Source organism: Plectropomus leopardus, chromosome 22 (assembly GCF_026936395.1).
Source record: "Plectropomus leopardus strain MGB_pleo_1.0 chromosome 22, ASM2693639v1, whole genome shotgun sequence".
NCBI classification, from domain to species: domain Eukaryota; kingdom Metazoa; phylum Chordata; class Actinopteri; order Perciformes; family Serranidae; genus Plectropomus; species Plectropomus leopardus.
The window spans coordinates 21,566,172-21,586,272 of NC_142197.1; the positions used below are offsets into that span (position 1 = coordinate 21,566,172).

General features: G+C 38.4%; 2 protein-coding genes across 3 annotated transcripts in view; one reads left to right on the forward strand and one right to left on the reverse strand.

Moving 5' to 3' along the window:
* The window catches only part of LOC121961204 (anoctamin-4-like), a 45,758-nt gene that overhangs the window by 8,832 nt on the left and 16,825 nt on the right, over positions 1–20,101 (reverse strand). For both annotated transcript variants that reach the window (XM_042511097.2, XM_088072501.1), the window contains 16 exons: positions 14,599–14,799; positions 12,432–12,580; positions 11,962–12,111; positions 10,359–10,459; positions 9,880–9,924; positions 9,662–9,793; positions 9,318–9,424; positions 8,834–8,889; positions 8,543–8,664; positions 8,106–8,240; positions 7,379–7,475; positions 7,080–7,140; positions 2,601–2,683; positions 1,786–1,926; positions 740–904; positions 491–527 (listed from right to left, as the gene is read on the reverse strand). In XM_042511097.2, the coding sequence (XP_042367031.1) occupies positions 491–527; positions 740–904; positions 1,786–1,926; positions 2,601–2,683; positions 7,080–7,140; positions 7,379–7,475; positions 8,106–8,240; positions 8,543–8,664; positions 8,834–8,889; positions 9,318–9,424; positions 9,662–9,793; positions 9,880–9,924; positions 10,359–10,459; positions 11,962–12,111; positions 12,432–12,580; positions 14,599–14,799 (1,782 nt within the window). The remainder of the gene's footprint in view (positions 1–490; positions 528–739; positions 905–1,785; positions 1,927–2,600; positions 2,684–7,079; positions 7,141–7,378; positions 7,476–8,105; positions 8,241–8,542; positions 8,665–8,833; positions 8,890–9,317; positions 9,425–9,661; positions 9,794–9,879; positions 9,925–10,358; positions 10,460–11,961; positions 12,112–12,431; positions 12,581–14,598; positions 14,800–20,101) is intronic.
* Positions 3,349–6,811, forward strand: LOC148185913 (uncharacterized). Its single transcript, XM_088072502.1, has 4 exons — positions 3,349–3,664; positions 5,216–5,331; positions 5,998–6,141; positions 6,497–6,811. The coding sequence occupies exons 2-4, from the start codon at positions 5,253–5,255 to the stop codon at positions 6,646–6,648; spliced, it is 375 nt and encodes a 124-aa protein (XP_087928628.1). The 5' UTR covers positions 3,349–3,664; positions 5,216–5,252; the 3' UTR covers positions 6,649–6,811.

The following is a 20,101-nucleotide window of genomic DNA, read 5'->3' on the forward strand; positions in this document are numbered from 1 at the left end:
TTTGGTGCTCAGTAGGTATTGTGGCGAGGTCTATGTGGTTATAAATAATGCAGAGCACACACCACCAGAGGTCAGTCTCTACTGGTGGAACAGGAGGATGAGCTGAGAAGCATGGTGACTCTAAGTGGTAGGGATAACGTTACAAGACAGCTGTCCAGCAACAGCAGAAAGAGACCACGGAGAAAAACAGCATATTTCCACATCTAACTTAGGAATTAAGGGTTTATTTCGACCAAACCAGAGATGTTGATTGTTGGAACAATGGACCAGCTAACTAATCTGTATTTGTGTGCGGGACAGCGCCATACACAAATGCTGTCAAATACTGTATTCCCCAGTGGAATTTCAGGAAGTTATACCATCCAAGCCTCATCAGTACTACTGTATGTTCAGTACCGAACCAACAACGATGAACACCAGTAATCACGTCTCCATTAAAAATTATCTTTCAGCTTCAAGAACACTTGATCTGCTGGTGCAATCCACTTACCTAAATTAGTGAGAAGAAGAGCAACTTTTTCATAGAGCTAGGAAAAAACAGTGTTGGAGAACATTAGTGAGGGAGCAGGTTAAATTGAATTTAAATGTTCTACTGTTAACAATAGCCTGTACAAAGAATAAATGTAGCCTTTATGTGCACACAAAAAAGCTTCCCGTATCTTTGCATCTTGGTTGTGATTATTACCACCTTTTTATGAATCACTTCACTTTTGTGTGGCTGATGTTGATGGACACTCACCACGTTGAGGAGCATGATCATGCAGAAGTTTATGCAGACTGCCGTTCCTGTGGTGGCCACCTGAGAGTTATTCCTAATGAGAGCCCAGCCGAAGGCGGCGAAGGTGCTGACGGTGATCACGCGGTAAATGACAATGCCAAACACGGCGGCGATCACCACCAGTATCTGTGACATCAGAATGACATCCAAAGATACCGCTAACAACACCAATAAATACCAACACCACATTCAACTTACACTGTAACAATTTATCATCAAGCACTACACAAGAGTAGGTGTCGTTCCAGCATTTGGGGGAATACACTGGAAGGTTTTGGGGTCCTCTGCCAAGTAATTTTGAATGTCAAAGACTTAATTTTCTGCATGCTGGTGAAATTTTCTACATCAGTTTGAGGCTTCTCTGCATTCATTTGTGGTGAAAATGTATTTTTGTTTGACGGAGAGGAGAGTGGCTGTAATGACGGAAGCAACAAAAAAATAGCTGATCCAGCAAGAAGTTGGGACAGTCCAGGATCAAAAAAGATAGTATGCAAGAAAGGGCTGTATCCAACTCGGAATTATACCAGTTGAATCAGATTTGGCTATGAATATTCAACAATTTGTTTTGTTTCTTATACAAAGTTTTAAGTTTGAATGGACAGCTGCACTAAATATCTAACAAAAGCCAGATGCTGTTTTATATTATGTTCCACTTCTGTAAAAAAGGTCTCTCCTCTCTCCTCTTCTGTGCTGCTGTCTGCATGTCCGCAGCTCCTTGTACCAAATAGTAGCGTTAAGTCAAGAACACTCACTCTGCAGCAAACTGCTGATTCAAGTCAACTGCTTGACTTGAATCAATCTCAGTCCAATGAGGGTCTCCAACTGATTATTAGAATCTCTAATGCCCTACTGAAGGATTCATATGACCGTAAATGTAGATACTACTTGGCACTGGGTTATTTCGGTCAATACTTTCTGGGTATCAGGTGACGATACTCAGCCCTAGTACATACAAAGTTGAGAGTGGCACACCTGCTACTTGACATTTCTTTACCCCAGACACTCACCATAAAAAAGATCCCAGATGTTGAGACGATGAGGCGACTGTATTTGTCAGTGAAGGCCTGGTAAGGCTCAGGCTTTCCAGATATGGGGTTCATCCTCTCCTTCTTGGAGTATTTGGCCTCAAACTGGGGGCGTATTTCCTCCTGAAAAAAAGGACATGAGCAAAATGTATCAGTGAACATAAAGAGATTTTTAAAAACTCATATTAGGCTATCAGGTGTTGCTAGTGAAAAAAAATCCAAGAGTTTATCTCTGTTCTGTGCAAAGCAGACTGAGACTCTGAGTCACTTTCACACCCACAAACGGCAGCCCTTCAGAGAACACATTTACCATTTTGAGTATGACTGACAGACGAGGGTCGGAGGTTGATCTGTAAGACAGGCATGAGCATTATAAACCTACCAAAAGTTCTGACAAAACCAAATTGCTGTGCGACAACTGTGTAGAGGTCTGAGTTTGTAAAAGCTTTAAAACTGTACATTTCCTGTGAGTCATGAATAGATTTTAGACAGACTCTTTAGGAGCAGGTTTTCAGCACAGCAATTCAAGCTTTTTTTAAATATATACCTGCAGGATAGCATAGACTGAAAAGAGGTATGAGTAGGCAAACATTTCTCAAGGGCCGAGCTGCTCTGAGGGCAGAAACATTGTCAGTGTTTTAAGTCGAAATCTCAAAGCCAAAGAGCAACAAGTTAGCTAACTTAAACTATAGAGAACAAAATTTAATAAAAATGTAAATGGCAGATAGTTTGTTTTTGGTACTTTAAATTTCTTCTCAGATTAGAAATACAATGATCACATCGAGGAAATTCTTCACCTCCTCTTCCTCCCAGTCAATGAGGTCCCAGTCATATGCGAGGACAGCTCTGCGCCTTTTCCAGAACTCCAAGAAGACTGTTGCTGAAACACATGAAGAAAAAAGCTAAACAGAATTAGGGTAAAACTGGACATTTTGTGCATGTACACCTCGTCATTGAGGGGTAAAAGAAGAGAACTGCAGAGCTGGGTTATAATTCCCTGTGAGTTTGCCACTATGAGCGACCCCTTTACCATTACCCATAATCATTTCACCCACTGTTAATACAAAAAATATTCATTCGTGCAGCTTTAACCTGGCACAATAGCTGCAACCTGGACAAAAGGTCAGAATATGAGACTATTTTGTTCCTGCTACTGGAAGAAGCTGCAAACTCTGGTAAAAAAAAATTAAATAATTAGGGTTATATTTTATCACCAGAGGTTATCACACAGAGCTTTGATGCTGCATTGACAAATAAACAAAAACCCATGAAAATGAAAACTCAGACATCAATTGTTTTACAACCTAAATTTCAAAAAAGACATTTAGGGAACATGAGATAAATTCCCTCATGTGAAGAAAAAGGTGAAGTCAAATCCCTTAACATCTGTTCTCGTGGCATGTGATGCTGACTTTTGGTTTGACGCCAAGACAATCAGAGAGAGCTGAAACTGTCATGGGTTATACAGAGAGGTCACTGTGGAACAGGCTGTTCAGGTTTGTAGGGCAGGTGCTGCTGAACAAAGTCCTTTGGATAGCTTACTTATTGTCCACGCGCCTGCCTGATTCTCCATTGAACACTGATCACAAGCTTTAATCCTCCGCATTTCAAGCAAACGCTTTGGCTTATTCTTTCAGTTGTGTCCACATCTCTGTCGAACACAGAGAAAAAATGTTTTGAAGGCTCAGCTGTCTGAGAAGGGTAACGCTTCCCATGTGGAGCCTGCGGGGGGAGAACACTTCTGAGGAACCTTAATGAAGGGATTTGAGCTCATTCTGTGCTGCAGTTGAACCTCAGAATAAAGCTGATTTGACAGCAGCAGCAGCAGCCGAAGCAACTTCCAAGAAGCAGTTACTGTAAGGTCAGTACATTAGTGCACTTTTATTCTTCACTTTCAACTGGATAAACACGTTAAACTGGAATACCTTAAAGTATTTTGAGAGTGGCTTCTGGCATAGGGTTTGATATTTATAAGCATCCTGGTTCCCAGTTTGAAAGTTTAACATCAGTTTGGTATGTTTTAATCAGATTATTAGTTTGTGTGTAATGTCTTATATTTGTACAAGGATGCATATATCTTGTTTATATTGTATTCTACTTGATGTTAAAAAGATCAGATTGTTTATGACTCTTAGGTGATATGTATCCAAACAGTTTTGACATTTTACCCTCTTATATACCCTTGTTTTTGATTAAACTTTTTCTTCAGCTGCTTTCTAGTTTTCTTAAGTCTTTTACAGTGAATGGCAAATCATAAATTAAATGTAATATGAAGCTATTCAACACTAATTCAAGTAACTAATTCAATTTTAACCTTACAATTCAAAAGGCTGCATGACTTTAAAGTTCAAAACATTTGCACTTTGCCTAGTGGTCTGTAACTTATTAAAGGCTGTTAAAGTTAGTTTGTAAGCAAGAAAAGAGATAGACACAGAAAGCATTTGGCCTTTCACTTTGGAAAAAAAAATACTTGACATGACACTGGTATGACTTAACATTTTACCAAAATCTTAACAGAAATAAAACCATACCCAGAATATTCTTTCCATTTTCTTTTGCCGTACACATTGAATGCATCTTTTTTGTCACTTAGATTTGAATTTTCAGTAAATACATTCCCCAGCCCTCACACAGTATCTTTTATATTTTGAATCAAGTCTCTTTAAGTGCAGACACAACAACTATTAAAAACATTTTAAAAGTACAATATCAACATAAATTCATAAAACAGATTTTGCTCTTAGAACTTGAATTAGTGGAAGCAGATCATAACATATCAAGTGTTAGATGACTCTGCAGATGTCCATTTAAAATAAGATCAAACTTTCTATGGATGTCAGTTTTAAAGCCACGACCGAAGCTCAAATGTGGCCTGTAACAAACTAGGTAAGATTGTTCTTTTTAGCTGAGCTGATTTCTGGAAAACTTGTGGCCCCTTAGCTTCTAGTCAGCGAGGAGTCAGTAAATGACAGTATAAAACAATCAATAAAACAGTGTTTTTCAATAAATATGTATCACCGCAACCATGAGACACAAATGTGCACCCAAAATATTAGGCTGATTAGTACAGCGGTTTGTGAGATAAGCTGCAGAAAAACAGATACACGCAGTTACACACACACAGGATCCCCACCAGGCTTATGCCTCAGTGAGACAATAAAATGCAAGAAAAAAGATCAAATCAGTATATGCACAATATGAAACTTTCATCTTAATTTGCATGTAAAAAAGGCTGTTTTCCCTCCTTTTAACACAGCCTTGCTTTTCAGTGCTTATACAGCCTGCAACATTTACTTCTTTTCAAAGCCAAATTATAACAAAATATTAATCCGATTTGATCCTTTTAGCGTGCAGGAAAAAAAATTTATTGCCAGGATTAAATTAAATACAAGCAAATATCTCTGCCCGGCAGCTCAGGGACGCTCCTGGAGCTGTGCAGGATCTGACTGATGGGATTTCTCCAGAACCAAAATCTGACTCAACCAGAGGTGACCCACTGGGAGTCAACATCACACCTTTCATCAGCTGGTACTGTAACATTTCCAATGAGAGTCACACTAATTAAAGACCATCTGAAGCTTTAAAATACAGGAGATCTAGCCCAAACGTGGTGTGATTTTTGCCTAAGATTTTAGCAACTTTTCCAAGTTCTGTCTTCATAAATACATTTTTTTCACACAACTGCAATTCACCATAAAACATTTATACACGTGAAACTGATAGAGGGTTCCACTTCAATGAGGACATTGTCTGAACGTGTTTAAGTATCTAAATTATTAACACACACTGCAATAGGGCCTGCACTGCTTTCACAAGTAGGTGCACAAATAAATTAATAATTCTAACATTCCTTCACTCCTGACGTATGTATTTAACGGGTACTTTATTTTCACCCCGTACCCTTTTTTTATTGCTTTTTTTATTGCGTCTACAATGTATTGAAACAACAATTTCTGAAATTGGTCCAGTATTGAGCAAGACAGCTGCAGCCAGTAGTGGTGAAAGAAGAATGTAACTACTCGGGGCATGTTCATGCTTTATTTATGTTCAGTAAATGTGCTTGTTTTTGCTGCTGACAGGCTCAGACTGTTATTATTAGTGTCTGACGACATTATGGAAAAGATCTCTACAGAGATAAACCTTTTTGTTAAAGAGAGAGTCTTAAACACATTCTGTCCTCTTTCCCCTCAACAGTTAACAGCACCATAATCGTGCTGGGCGTGTTGACCTTTGCCCTGCAGCTGTGTTTAGTTCTGTTCTTCATGCTGAGATGTTGGAGATTTGACAACAAAGTGCGCAAGAATCTCAAACACCCAGACACTGTTAAGAAACTCATAGGTGAGCATTCACTGTAGTGTGCTGATAGTTCTTGTTCAAATTTTACTCAAATTTTACAAAACAACAAAGCATCAATGTCAATCGTTATAATCAAAATTTTTCTTTTCTTCTTTCTGAGAAACATCTCACAAATTGAGAGGCAGGATGCAGCCAATATTACATATCAAACTTTTATGCATGAAACTCTCCTGCAAGGCTACAAATGTTGATGGCAACTACTTTTGTACAAAACAGATTTACTACATTTTGATTTTGTAGCATATTTTGTACCCATATTAGTTAGAATATTCTTCTGTTTATCTTTTTTTTTTCAGCTGAATGATTTCAAAGAAATCTTTTCTTTTCTGTTCCCCAGCCCCCTCATCCATCTACCTAGACATTCATAAACAGGCCAGCTATCAAAAATGGGATGACGATGTTGCTTCATCACCTGCCGTGTCTGCGGCAGAACTGAACACAAACTCTCTGTTTGCACCTTCCATACCCTGGGACCTTCTTCAGCGCTGACAGCCTCCCAATACTTTACGCTTTTAGCGAGAGTAGACAAAATTGTGAAGATTCAATGTTTACTTTATGATGAATATCTTGAATACATCCTTTTAAAAGAATTTACAATTTACATGTAATGCAATAATGTATCCATTTTTAACAGTAAAAGTCTTTTTAGAGACCTCTGATATTTTTTCATTGTTTCAGTAAAAGAAAAAAAAAGTTTAAGCTGCATCGGTTAATAATGTTTATCAATTAACAATTTTTTCATAATCCCCCCCTTGTAAACTAGTTTTCAGGTCATTTTCTTTTAGAAATGTCTTACATTTCGTGGGACATTTCTTGCCAAGTTTGTCATTTCCTTCTCCCCTTTGATTTTCAGTGTCCAGTGTTTTGCTTGCAGGAGTATCATCTGAAAAGTTTGTGCAGGAATCTTAACTGCAACTTACCCCAAACAGCCATGAATACAGCAAAGAAAACAGTTGCCCCGTTGTCAAAGAGATGAGTGACCTGAGAAGAAGATAGGAAGTTGATAAGATGCTAATAAATTTAGCTGAAGTTCACGTTTAATATTTAGCATCAGTCCCTTACATTTTCTAAATCAAACACACCATAATTAACTGTCATTTAGTGAGTGTAATGTGCTTTATCATTTAAAGCAGAAGTTACTGATGCACATAGTTCTCTCATAACACATTTTGTTCTGATGTGTCGGGAACATTTTGTCCCGTTGCTGTGGTAACAGTACCTTGGCGTAGATGCAGCTGTCTGACAGTCTCAGGTAGGGGCAGTACTGGTCACAGATGGGGCACATGATGATGTCGGTGGCCTGGCAGATTTCTTTACTGGAGAAAAACACAAAGTCCATCAAACTCTGGTAAAGTCAGTATGACAACACAGTAAAACCCCAAACTGATGCAACTTTGAGCTTTCTGAAAAAAAAAAATGCAAGCAGGTACAACCCCGCATGTGTGTGTTTATTAGTTTTTTAAATCTGAGTCGTGACAGGGTTTTTTTTTTATTCTGCCGCACTGCACAGTGTTTTAGACTGTCTTATAAAGTGATGACAGAGCGCATTTGCATTTACAGCTAAAGCATTTACTTTAACCAGAGAGTCCTGAGTAAGTTTAATTTATTTTATTTCATGTAACAAGCATCCAATACTAGTAGATACAAGGGACAATTTCACACTCCGTTGCCTTATCTGTAGTACCAAATTAGTTTTGCATAAAGAAATAATGCAAATTCTTTCATTCAATAAACTGTCCCCATCATTTGTACTTAAACAGATACTCAAAATATTGGCCTTTATAGCCGATGGGTTCTGAGTTTGGTAGTTATTGTGCAGCATAAACTAAGGCTTGTTTTCCCCCCCAGAAACTCTTAGAAAATATTTTTCAAATACTGCAAATATAATACAGCTTGTAGCTCTGGGGACACGTATTTTTATCAGGAAAGAGAGGAGGTGTGTTTACCTGACCTGGCAGTGCTCCAGAGTGAAGAGGCCATAAAGGAATACAAAGAGGCCGACTAGAGCTGCAGGAAACAACATCCCTGTGTACCAGCCGAGCCAGGCAAAGTACAGACCGATTTTCTCCCCAAAATACCTCCTAAACACAGCAGAGCATAAGAGAAAATAGTTCTTTAGTTTGAATATCCGCCATAATACTTTCATACATTAATATTTAAAAAATTGTATTTGGCAAAACAACTGATTATATTCTGATGGATTAAAATGAAGTTTGTAGAGAAGCTGTGGAAAACTGTCACATTAAACATCCATATCAGTCTGCTTCTCTGATCTGACAAAAAATAAATCCTGAATGAAGATATATTACTGATATTATTACCTGTTCTGATGTTGATTTTTAAAGGGCCATTTAAACCGCTATCAGTGCCTGGGTGTAGTTACCTGATGAGGTCCAGCGGTTGGTACTTGTACCAAACCCCCCACCAGGCCCAACACTCATACAGCAGGTGTCGATGGTTTTCAGCTCCGTGAGTTCTGATGGAGTTTTTGCTGTGATAGCTCCCCTGTTGAAGTCCACACACACACACACACACACACACACACGGAGAAACATAATCTTTGTCCGATGTGTATTACTAGAATATCAGCACACCGCACAGAAAGCAGTTATGATTTAATAACAGGGGACAGAGTTTAATTAATGAATGGCTCTATGGAGATCAGCCACATTACCTCATGAAGAGGAAAAGCCGCTTCGTATGAACTATTGCTCAACAGACGATTAAGCCCTGAAATCAAAAACAGAAAATCATGAAAGAAGAGAAAAAATGAAAAGTCATTTTATGGGTTTTCTAGATGGTATTTTAGGATTTTTCATTATCTGCAGAATGATTTAAAAAAAAAAAAACACACTTAGGGACGTTTACTAATTTCCAATCCAACGAAATGCTTTCTCAAATATAGACACAAGCATATCATTGGGATGCATTAGCACGATCGCATTGTTCCTTCACCAAAAGCACTGGTTTCAGATCTTGACTCAAAACATATGCCCCACTTCAAAAAAAACGTCTCATTATCATTCAAATAATCTGTAAGTTTAAAAAATGGTAATGCTGTTTATTCTCTGCACACACTGAATACTTTATCTCACATTCATTTTCCTCAGATTTAACACATTTCTAGGATTTTTCAAAATGCCCAGAGAAAAACTCACCCATTTTATTTTTACCCTCCTCATATTTGACCCGCTGGAGGATGTGGTGGACGATGCGACTTCTGGTGGCATTGTTGAAAAACGTGTCTTTGTTGTGGATGATGAAACTGCAGAGAAACGAACCAGTTATTACAGATCTGTCAGTGGCATTTCTTATGTGCGTTATATGAGTATATATGAGTGTGTGTGCAGTGTGTCAATTTATATGAGAAAGATAAGAAAGGAATTTCAAGTGGCAATAGTGAAAAAGAGGAAATGGAAAATGTCCAAGGCACCAGTGTATGATAAAGTTGAGTCATTCCTCAGGGTAGAGTCTTTAAAGGGCTGTTCTGAAAAAAACTTACTGATGTATCCTTGATCTACAGAAGGGGGCGGTAAAGCTCTCATTCTCCTCAAGGTCGGGCAGAGTGTCGTTGTCAAACTTCATGGGCTTGCGGGGAAGCCAGCCACGAAACTTGTTGATTCGCTTTTCCATCCTGCAAGTGAATTTTCTCTTAAAGCTGCTAGTGCAAAGTTTTCTTTGTCAGCTGATCTCATGCTCCGTCTTTACTGGTAAACTCACCTGCTCATGAACTTGTGCCGTCGATGCATGTAAAAGATTTTCCTCCTGGAAAATACAGGACATTGGGACAACTTTAACTTGACCTTGACATGTGACTACCAAACTCTAAGCAGGTCACTCTGGTGTCCAAGTGGACATTTGTGCCAAAGTGAGGAAGTTTCCTCAAGACCCTTTTGAGTTTTCATGTGAGAATGGGACGGACATATGGTCATGATGACCTTTTCCTTTTACCACCAATATCTTATCATTTCATAGCTGAGTACAAATGGATGTTTTTGCCAAATTTAAGGTTATCCTCAAAGCATTCTTGAGATATCATGTTCACGAAAATGGGATGGATGTATGGTCACTATGACCTTTCACCACAAAATCTAATTGGATCATCGCTGAGTTCAAGTAGACGTTTGTGCCAAATTTGAAAGAATTCCCCCAAGGCCTACTTCAAATATCACATTCAGGTTTAGTGTTTATTGTCTCACCTAAAAGGCATGCGGATGTTCATTAGCTCTGCGTAGCGACAGAGAACATCCCACGGTGCGTGTAGCTTCAGAAAAATCACATCACTATTTGTTATAGAGGCCTGTGAAGAAACCAAACACACACATACACTATTTTATTTTAGCGAAAAAGATAAGATATAGATCAAATAGAGCAAACTACGAATATCATCTTAGTGCAGGCAGCGGCATCAAAATTTATTCAACATTAATATATGTTTTGCTCTGTTCTGCTCTTCCTCACCTGTTTGTTCTGTCTGACAGAGTAGGAGTAAGTCTAAGGGTACATGAATCAGGGATAACTGGAAAGAGAGCTAAATATAACAAAATGACTCCATGCAAGAAACACACACAAGCAGGCTGCAGAAGGAGACAAGAGGTATTGTTTCACCTGCATGTTGTAGATAATGATGACCTTGATTCTACTGCACTGGCACATAGTGCACAAGGTAACACACACACGAGTACACACAGACAGATCACAACATCCACATTTCAAACTCTTTCAAGTGACACTTTTGCTAAATAAGAAGCAGCAGGGGAGAAAATTGCCATCAGCACATTTGTTTGGGCTCTATGAGTGGTGGCTCACCAATGAGCGCCACAGCAGCTCTCTGCCGTCAGTCCTTATAAGGCCGGGGCACAAAGGCTCAGAGCATTTTTAAAATTCAGCAATCTGGCCATTGAGATTACTTGCATTATGGGACTGAGCATTAAATTGCTTCTTCACACAAATTGGTATTGATGTTGCTCATGTTACACACAATGAATGCAGCGGCAGGTTTGCCAAAGTAATCACTGAAGAGCTAATTTTCTGTCAGTGCAGGAACCTACCAAGCTCCAGGTTAATTTTGCAGTCATCAGTTTTTCAAAGACGTGGATATTTTTGCTGGGCACCATGGCCAGAAAGGGAAAAATCCAGTGGTTAAAGCTTTTCAAAGCCTAATAATTTCTGACTCTCTTACAGTACATGCCACTGCAAATTGGGCTAAAATATCCAATTTTAAAGCTGCTTTAATCAATATTCTTATAAAAACAACAAATGACTATGCCTAATGTGAAATGTGTTGCTTATAGCGATGAACCCACAGAGAATTTTGATCAGTCTGCAGCTCTTCACACCAAACTGCTAATATATGGATTTTAACATAAGGCCTGTATTTACATGATGTATTAGTTTAACCCTTGTCAACATAATCAAATATAACCAAGTGTAAACAATTGTGGGCGCATGGTCACAATGACCTTGACCTTTGACCACCTAAATCTAGTCAGTTCATTATTGAGCACAAATGGATATTTGTGCCAAATCTGAGATTTCTTCAAATTCTTCTTGAGATATTGTATTTATGAGAAAGGGATGGTCGTATTGTCACATAGACATTTATCGTTGACCAGTAAAGGTTAATCAGTTTAGCATTGAGTCCAAGTGGACGTTTGTGCCAAATTTAAGGAAATTACCTCAAAGCCTTCTTGAGATATTACATTCACGGAAATGGAATGAACAGACAACCTGAAATGATGTTTTAGCTGAACCCCTTTAAATATCATGAAATAAACAGCAAGTGTAAAAAAACTTCTTTACCTCCTTTTCCATCTGTAAGCCCTCTGCACGGATGTTCCGCTCAAATATTTCCCTCTTCTCTGACTGCGAGCTGGACTTCCTGTAAACCAGGATGTAGTCAATGCGACTCTTTCCATCGCTGAAGCAAAGGCCGCTGGACTTACTTCTCCCCTGACAAATAGACGACAAACAGGGAATCAGGATTGAATTGTAACCGGTCATTCATCTTTTATCATGGATGGATAAGTATGTGGGTGTTAGCCTAGATCTGGATCATTCTTCTCTGGTATTTCACATATTGCTGACATAACCCTTTGTCGTCACCTACTGGACCAGCAAGCCTTTGTAATAATTTTTGATTTAAAGTGCAGATGTAGATTTTTTGTAAAATGAAGGTCGTGTGCACAGATGTTTTTTAATGGAGGGGGAAAAAATCACTATTTCAAAGATATCTGCATAAGTTTAGTCAGGGTCCTAGTGTCACTACTGACCTCTGGGAGGCCTGAATCAGACTTTGTGTTGTCTTCAAGGATGCTGCTGTTGGTTCCCGGGTTCAATAGCGTGGAATCGTCATCTCTTGAGGGGCTGCTGATGCCCTCCGACCTTTCTCTCTCAAGCAGCACATTAACATCCTTTACAGCTAGGGAGGAGCAAAGCATATTTAAGTAAAAGTACAGTAATACTATAATGAATGCTTTACAGTTACCAGTCTGCTGAATGAATACGCACACTCCCAACAGTAACACTAGTTTTTTTTTGAAGTCATATTTCAGGCCAACTGCTGACAATAACTCCAATATTCACTCTCACTTTTGGTTTATTTTGATCTCAACCAATGTCTGTAAAAATATCTGGCTTTTGTTAGTCAGCTAGCTGGAAACTGAAACAAAATAGTGAAGTTGCAGGCTATAAAATGATCTGAAAGTCCCTAATGGTAATGGTGTTTTTTTCCAGGCTGTCCTCATGCATTGTTTGCACCTTCAAAAAGTAATGCATAAAAATGTATATAAAACCAACGTAATTAGTAATTAGTGAATATACCATGTGATTGGTGAAGCTGCGATCAAGTGACCCATGCACTGACTGCTGTAAAGAAGGAATTAGCATAAAAACTGAAAGTTTGTGTTAGGGGGCAAATTTGGGTAGTGACTGGTCAAACAACAAAAGATGTTCCCCCAGGAGACCAGTGTTTGTGTCTTGTGTAAAACTCAATAAACTTTGAGATAGTTTAAGATATGCTTGTTTCTTTTCCTAAACCAAACCTACGTAACTTTATCCTAAGCACTTAACCTTCTGTTAGGTACATAATATCATTTGTGGGGCATCAATTCATAAGATATATCAACTATTATATGAGGACACATTGTTTAATCATAGAAGTCCCTCATTCTTTGGTACTTGCTTTCATTTTTCCTTTTTCCAATTCATTTCAGCTGAATGTCACAGTTCCTCTGAGTAAATTAGAGGGTTATTCCGATCATCTGTCGTGCAAGGTGTGGAGACTGACTCCTTAGTTGGAATTTAGAGCAGCTTGGTGCATTTCTCATCTGGGCCAATCAGGGTGTGTCTACGCCCTTTCGTAGGTATTAAGAGAGGTGAGGAAACAGACATTCAGGGCATTCGGCTCCTTCCTCAGTCTAATGCAGACCTCATGTTAGCAGACATTTTCAGTCAGAAACTCTGGTCTCTCATGAAACTGTTGAAACGTCTTTGCTGTCTTTTTCTGTTCTGTTCGAAGGTGATTTTGTGCGCTCTGCTAATGATATTAAAGAACCCATACACCCTTGGTCACCTGCATCTGGGCAGTTCTTAGTGTTTTTGGGCAAGAGTTTTGGCTTGCCTAGCACTCACGTTAAGCCAGTTTTTATTTATTGGTTTATTTCATTGACCCAACAAACCCCTACCTCCATATATGAAAACATACATGTTTTTATTACAGACACTTTTTTAACCACTGAAGAGACATTTCTTTATTATTATTAAGGAGTTTTTTTCATTGTGAATCCTCTTGTAAAATTTGTCTTGGTGAATATATTTTATTATGAGGATGGGAACTTATTCTCATGCTTCTTTCTGACTAGCTGAAAACTAGGAAACCACCTCACTATTAAAGTAAAATTTGTTTTCAGAGCACAGTGCTTCAAGGTAGAGGTTACAGTCTCTTCATTGGACTCAGCCTCCATTTGCACAGAAAAACACAAGGCACTTTACAAAATGAGGGAGAGACCAATTAAAAAGTAGACAGGGATACAGATTCTTTCTCCGTGACCCAGCATCACCTTTTCGTCGCCTGTTACTCGAACATCTAGGCTAAGGTTTCCATACAAAGCACATCATGGAAATGTTTTTTAATACACACACAATGTCATATTCTGCTATTAGGTGTCAAGTAGCTTTTTTTGCAGGCATCATTAGCAAGGAAAGAATCTTCCAACTCCCTTGGTGCAGAAGGTGACCAGCTAATCTACCTGGAAGCTGTAGCTGCAGCTTATCGATATATTAAATGTTAAGTTTTGTATTCTCACAAAAAACAAGTTATCTTTACTTAAAAATCAAAGCTTTACTTAATATTTTTGAGGCAATGAGTTGATTTTTTTTTTTTAATAAACCCAAATATAATATAAATAAGATAAGGTTTTCCAGTGTGCTGGCTCTCACCGAGGGGAGGCACATCATCCTGAGTGCTGGAGTCCGTGGCTTTAGACGAGGACTCCTCCATGATGTCTGCCTTCCCAGAGGAGGGAAAGACGAGAGGTCTGTCCGCTGCCTGGTAGCCTGAGGCTGCGGGCTGCAGCAGGACTCTGCGTCGGTGGGGGCGCCGCCGCTGGGGCTCAGACCCATGTAGAGATAAACTCACACCTATAGGACACGAAAAATATTTTATCAAACTCTGTTTTTTCATGTTTTGGAGTCATTCTAACTAAAGTAACCCTCTGTTACTACTTTCTTTTTTACTCTTTTGTGATTTATTTCGTGCTCTCATAGTAAACACACAAAGGTGCAAAATAGAAAAAGTGAAAGAAGATCTCACAGTGACTTCTCAAAGCCACTGATGCCATCAACTAGACAGTTATTGACTGAGTTCTTGTCTTGATCAGTCAACCTATAAACCACCAATGATATGGTCATTTCATTGCGGTTGAGCAGTAACAACACTCTTTCAAATCTCTTTCACACAAAAAAATACTGTCAGCTCATTAGTCACGGGTATGTTCTGTGTTGTGACCACTGACACAAGATCTGTGCCTCCAACCATAGATCTGTATCGCAGTCATAAGTTCCGTTCTAAGAGTGGGTTTAAGATTTTCTATTTAAAAACAGCGTGGTTTATGACCTAGAGGACTAAAATTTACCCGCAAAAATGTTAAGTCACCTTTTCATATCAAAGTGAGACTGTTCGACCAGCATTAAACCAAGGGACTTCTTTCACAAAGACAATGTGTGAGAGTGCAGCACAGTGCATGTAAATGCAACATCGATCGATTTTCACTTTGTACTCTTTCCCTGCCCAAATATAGGCAGGTTTCTTAAATGCTGAAAATCCTGTTAAAAACAGGTGACTCCATTGTGATTGCCAGTAGACCAGAGCCGTGTACACACTGCTTTTTTTTTTTTTCTTGGTGTATTACGGTCAATGTCATGGACAAGCCAGATAACAGATTAGTAAACAACAGAAAGTAGCATGGAGGCCAATGAAAATATTACATTGGTTAAATCCTTTTTTTATATACCTTACTTTTTCGGTCTCTCTCTCAAACTTGGTGCAGACTCAATTTTGAATGATGTTTGTCTGGAAATGATTGTGACAAAAGCAGTAAGAGTCAACCAAAAAACCCTGGTTTGTTGGCTATGGCTATTGAAGAAAAATGACAAAACGTAGAATGAAGAAAGAAGAAGCAGAAATAGAGTAAGTTGGATAACGTAAGAGAGAAAGATGTGTGAAAGTCAGAGGCAAGACCCAGAAAAAAAGAGAGACAGTGTAGTAACTTTTATCTCCTTAATAAGGATTAACCTTGAAAGACCTTGAAAAGAATCCCTCCACAGGAACACACAAGCTAATTGGGTCTATTTGTCAAACAGACTTCATCCTTTGGGGGTGAGAAATTATTCAAAGCTTAGCAAAACAGCTTAAATCATCTATCTAAATATGTCTGTATCTCTTACTCTCGGTTCTCTGGAGAGCGAGAAGCCTTCAGTGGAGGTGGGTGGCTGTCTTCGAGGTCTGCGTGCTGAATTTTGGTTTGTGACATGATAGGTGACTCAGCTAAAAATTTTCTGCTGAGCAGTAGTAGTGGGGACAGAGATAGAGGTTGGGGAAGCATCCTGGCTCTTCATCAGTCGTTGATGCTTAGGAACATTGGAGTCTATGGATGCAGCTAAATAGAAACGCGATAAATTTCATGCCGGTGAAAAATCAATGCTCGGTGTCCTGTTCCTTTACTCGGAGTGGTAGTAAACATTTCACTGCACTGGGGTTTTACTATCTCACAGAAGCTCTACAGCTGCAAAGATAAAGTTGATAAAACATCCATTGCAATTAAATTTTACTTTTTTTTTCATAGGTTGATAGTGTTTATTGCACTGCACTGTATGTTGATACAAAAGAGCCTGGTAATTAAAAAACACTTATGACAAGACGCTTATTCAGAGTGCACTTCTTGCACATACTCTACATGTATGTATTGACAATAGGGATCAACTGCACTAACTCACAACCTCAGCTCGCCGTATTCAAGACGCTCACCGACACCATTTCCTCCACACGCACAGCACTCCCAAACCAGTCTCATTAAAAGCGGAGAGAATTGCTTACTATAGATATTGGCTCTCAAAGGACTGACACACCACATATTAGCCTACATCATGCCGCTGCGCCGAGACAGTGGCCAGTCAAACAATGTATCCATCAAACTTTAAAGGCTCTATGGTACGTCTGTAACCTGAGCCACAACTGAGGACACATGGTCCCGCTGTTCTGTCAGCACACACAGCTGTCCTCTGCAGAACTGAGGTACAGTTAATAAAATTTAAGGTGTTGAAGCTATTTAATATGAGATTTATGAGTTTCAAAAAAAATTACCCTTTAAAACCTGGATTGACATCATTTTTCTTGTGCTGCATTACAACACCTTTCACTGACATTTAACCCTTTGAAATGTGAGCAAATTGGCTTGATTTCTTTTTTAAAAATGGCCAAAAAAATTACATGAAATAACAAAAATTTACAAGAAAATTACCTGAAAATAACCAACAAAAACAAATGTGAAAATTTCTGGACATTTTTCCATAGTGATTATATCATATATATATACATATATATATATATATATATGTGTGTGTGTATATACATATATATATATATATATATATATATATATATATATATATATATATATATATATCAATGAAAAGCGTGTTAAATGTGCCGATGTGCTCTAAGGGTTAATAACACTTATCAGAATGCAAATGCATTGCGTGTTCAACCTTTCAGTGTTTGTTGTCCTCACTCATCCTCGCAAAAATGCAAATCCAGACTCCACCACAAGCACACAATTGCCTACTTACACAATGGTCATAGCATTTGTCCACCTGACAAACATGTAGTCACATACAGTGCAGACGCATTACAGACCTGTTTTGGTGACCGAAATAATTTTGTTCAGTTCAGTTTAAAGAATTATAGTCCACAGCTACCTAATCCAGTCATTACCAGTGTTTTTTTGCAGCTCAAAAAGACCAACAGAGTGAGTCTTCTCTTGTAAAATGACCCAGCTGATCCCATTATGTCAGTGTCACAAGTCTGATTCTTCTTTCATGTACAGTGTATCTTTATCAATAATTTAAAGCCATCACCACAATGCTGTTGAATCAAGACCTCCAGTATTTGGAGCAAGTAGCTCATGAAAATTTATCTGTGCAGAAGTAAGTAGGTTATGTCTGTCAGATACATATTTAATCAGTATTTCATATCTCATGCTGGTTGCAGCCAGTATTTCTCTCCTCTCAGTCAACAGAAGGTGACTGCAGATCTCAAGTACATGGTTAAGAGTGGGGTTAGGTACTTAAGTTTACAAATATTGAAAGGGATACCTAAATGGGCTGGGGACTGAAAGGATCTGGATGTAATGAATGGATCTACAATGCATTTAAATGTAATAAATAACAATAACATCTGGCTTTTTAATGAAATGAGAATGCACATGATCAGCATTCATACCCGGGTTAAATGACTCTGCAGCAGACACAGGTTTTCTCTGGCTCCAATCGGCATTGATGGGAATGCAACACCCCGGCGAATTTAACCAGCAAGATGCAATGATGTGTCGTCACTAATTATCGTCTGAATCCTCCTAAGCAGTGCTTAAATACAGATCCAAATACATCTGCACCAAGTTTGAAAGATAGACTAAATAAGTAAGAGATATCTATGAGAAGAAACCACTGAAAAGTTTTCAGACTTCTGTTCCTGCTGCTGTGTACTGTTTACCTGTTCTCCTGCCTGTCCGCGACATCACACGGACACACCAACAAAACAAACACAAACACAAAAGCTGACAAGAAAAGCCGATTTGTGCAGTGTTTTCACTTGCAGTGGCAATGCAGTATTTAGCGGGTTTGCCCATGTTTAAAAAACCTTCATGCACGCACAAACTTTGGTGGAAACGCAGTAATTGTGGTGCAACAGAGTGATCTCCATAAACGAGGACCTGCTCCCTATGTAGATATAAATGGTTTATTCTAACATAACAAAAAAACAATGATTCACATTTTCAGGTGATTATACACTAAAGAGACATATTTATTATACTGTATTCCATTTCTGCCAATATATTCCCCTAAATAAAAAAAAAAAAAAGCACACACATAGACACACTCAGAGTCAGCGCACCCATTGCTACCTACCAATGCCATGTAGCTCACAGCTGATGTTGCTGGCTGTTTTGGTTGAATACACTGTTTGTGGAAGGCACAGATGGTCAAGTATGCCATGAGGCAAACATTTTCTTTGCTCTCTGGCAAGGACAAAAGACACCATAAAACTGCATGATTGGAAGTGTAGGATCCAGTGTTTGACTTATTTTACTTTACTTTAAAATCTGTTTCTCAGAATGACATTAAGTGTGATACTTAATCAGTGAAGTGTCTTTTTAAAATACATTGGCTTTGATGATTACTTTCTCTCACAATCAGTCTGCAGCACCACAATTTAAGCAACAAGTTGTAATGTTGGAAATCTATAGCAGACATTAGATCATTGCCACAAACAGCTACTTAATTTGCTTAGTAGCGTGGATGGTTTCAGCAGCAGTTTTCAGCTGTTCTTCTAGCTGTCTTATTTTTTTTAACTTTGGCATCTACCTATTCCTGCATACTTTCATCTACAGCAACAATTCAAATCAAAATCAAAAGGGCCTGAACAAGGCTTGATTTTCAAAATACAAGTCCCCTAGATGGTTACATTGATTTACAGGGAGGCTCAGACAAAGCAGAATTATCAAAATAAAAGCCCATGGATTTAAATATAATTTAAACATAAAAAAAAATTTCAAGTGAATTCGAAAAAAAAAAATCAAATCTCCAATCTACTCCGCTTGAAACTCTTCCTCTCTTCATTTTTTAAATTTACAGACTACTCCCGGTCATATTTTTAAAAGTACTCCCTCTGCATACTTTCAGAAAAAACATGCAAATGTCACAATATGATGCTCTTTGAGGACATTTATGCTTGTATTCAACTTTTTTTCTATATTTTATACCTTTTAAACTACAAATCATTTCTTTTTCCAGCCGTTTGAGTTAAATCATTTCAACTTTCACTTTTGACAGTATTTTAAGTTAACTTGCATCTTTTCCGGCAATGTATTCCTGCTGGTAGCATCTTCAGGCTGCATCTCCAATTCAGCTTTTATTTCTGCCCGACTTTCAGATGCTTCAGGCAATTATAATTATATTTCTGCATTCTCAGCCATTGTTTTGCATTCCTTTTAGCTTTCAGCATCCACTCTCATTTTCCACAGGAAATGCATTTTCTAGTTAGATAAATAAAGTCCCATTGATTATCTTTGCCTTTTAAGTTTGTGAGGCAAAAAAGTACACAGTGTAATAGAACCCAGGCTGGAGATGACGTCTCACGCTGAGAGGAGAATAAAAGATTGCAGGA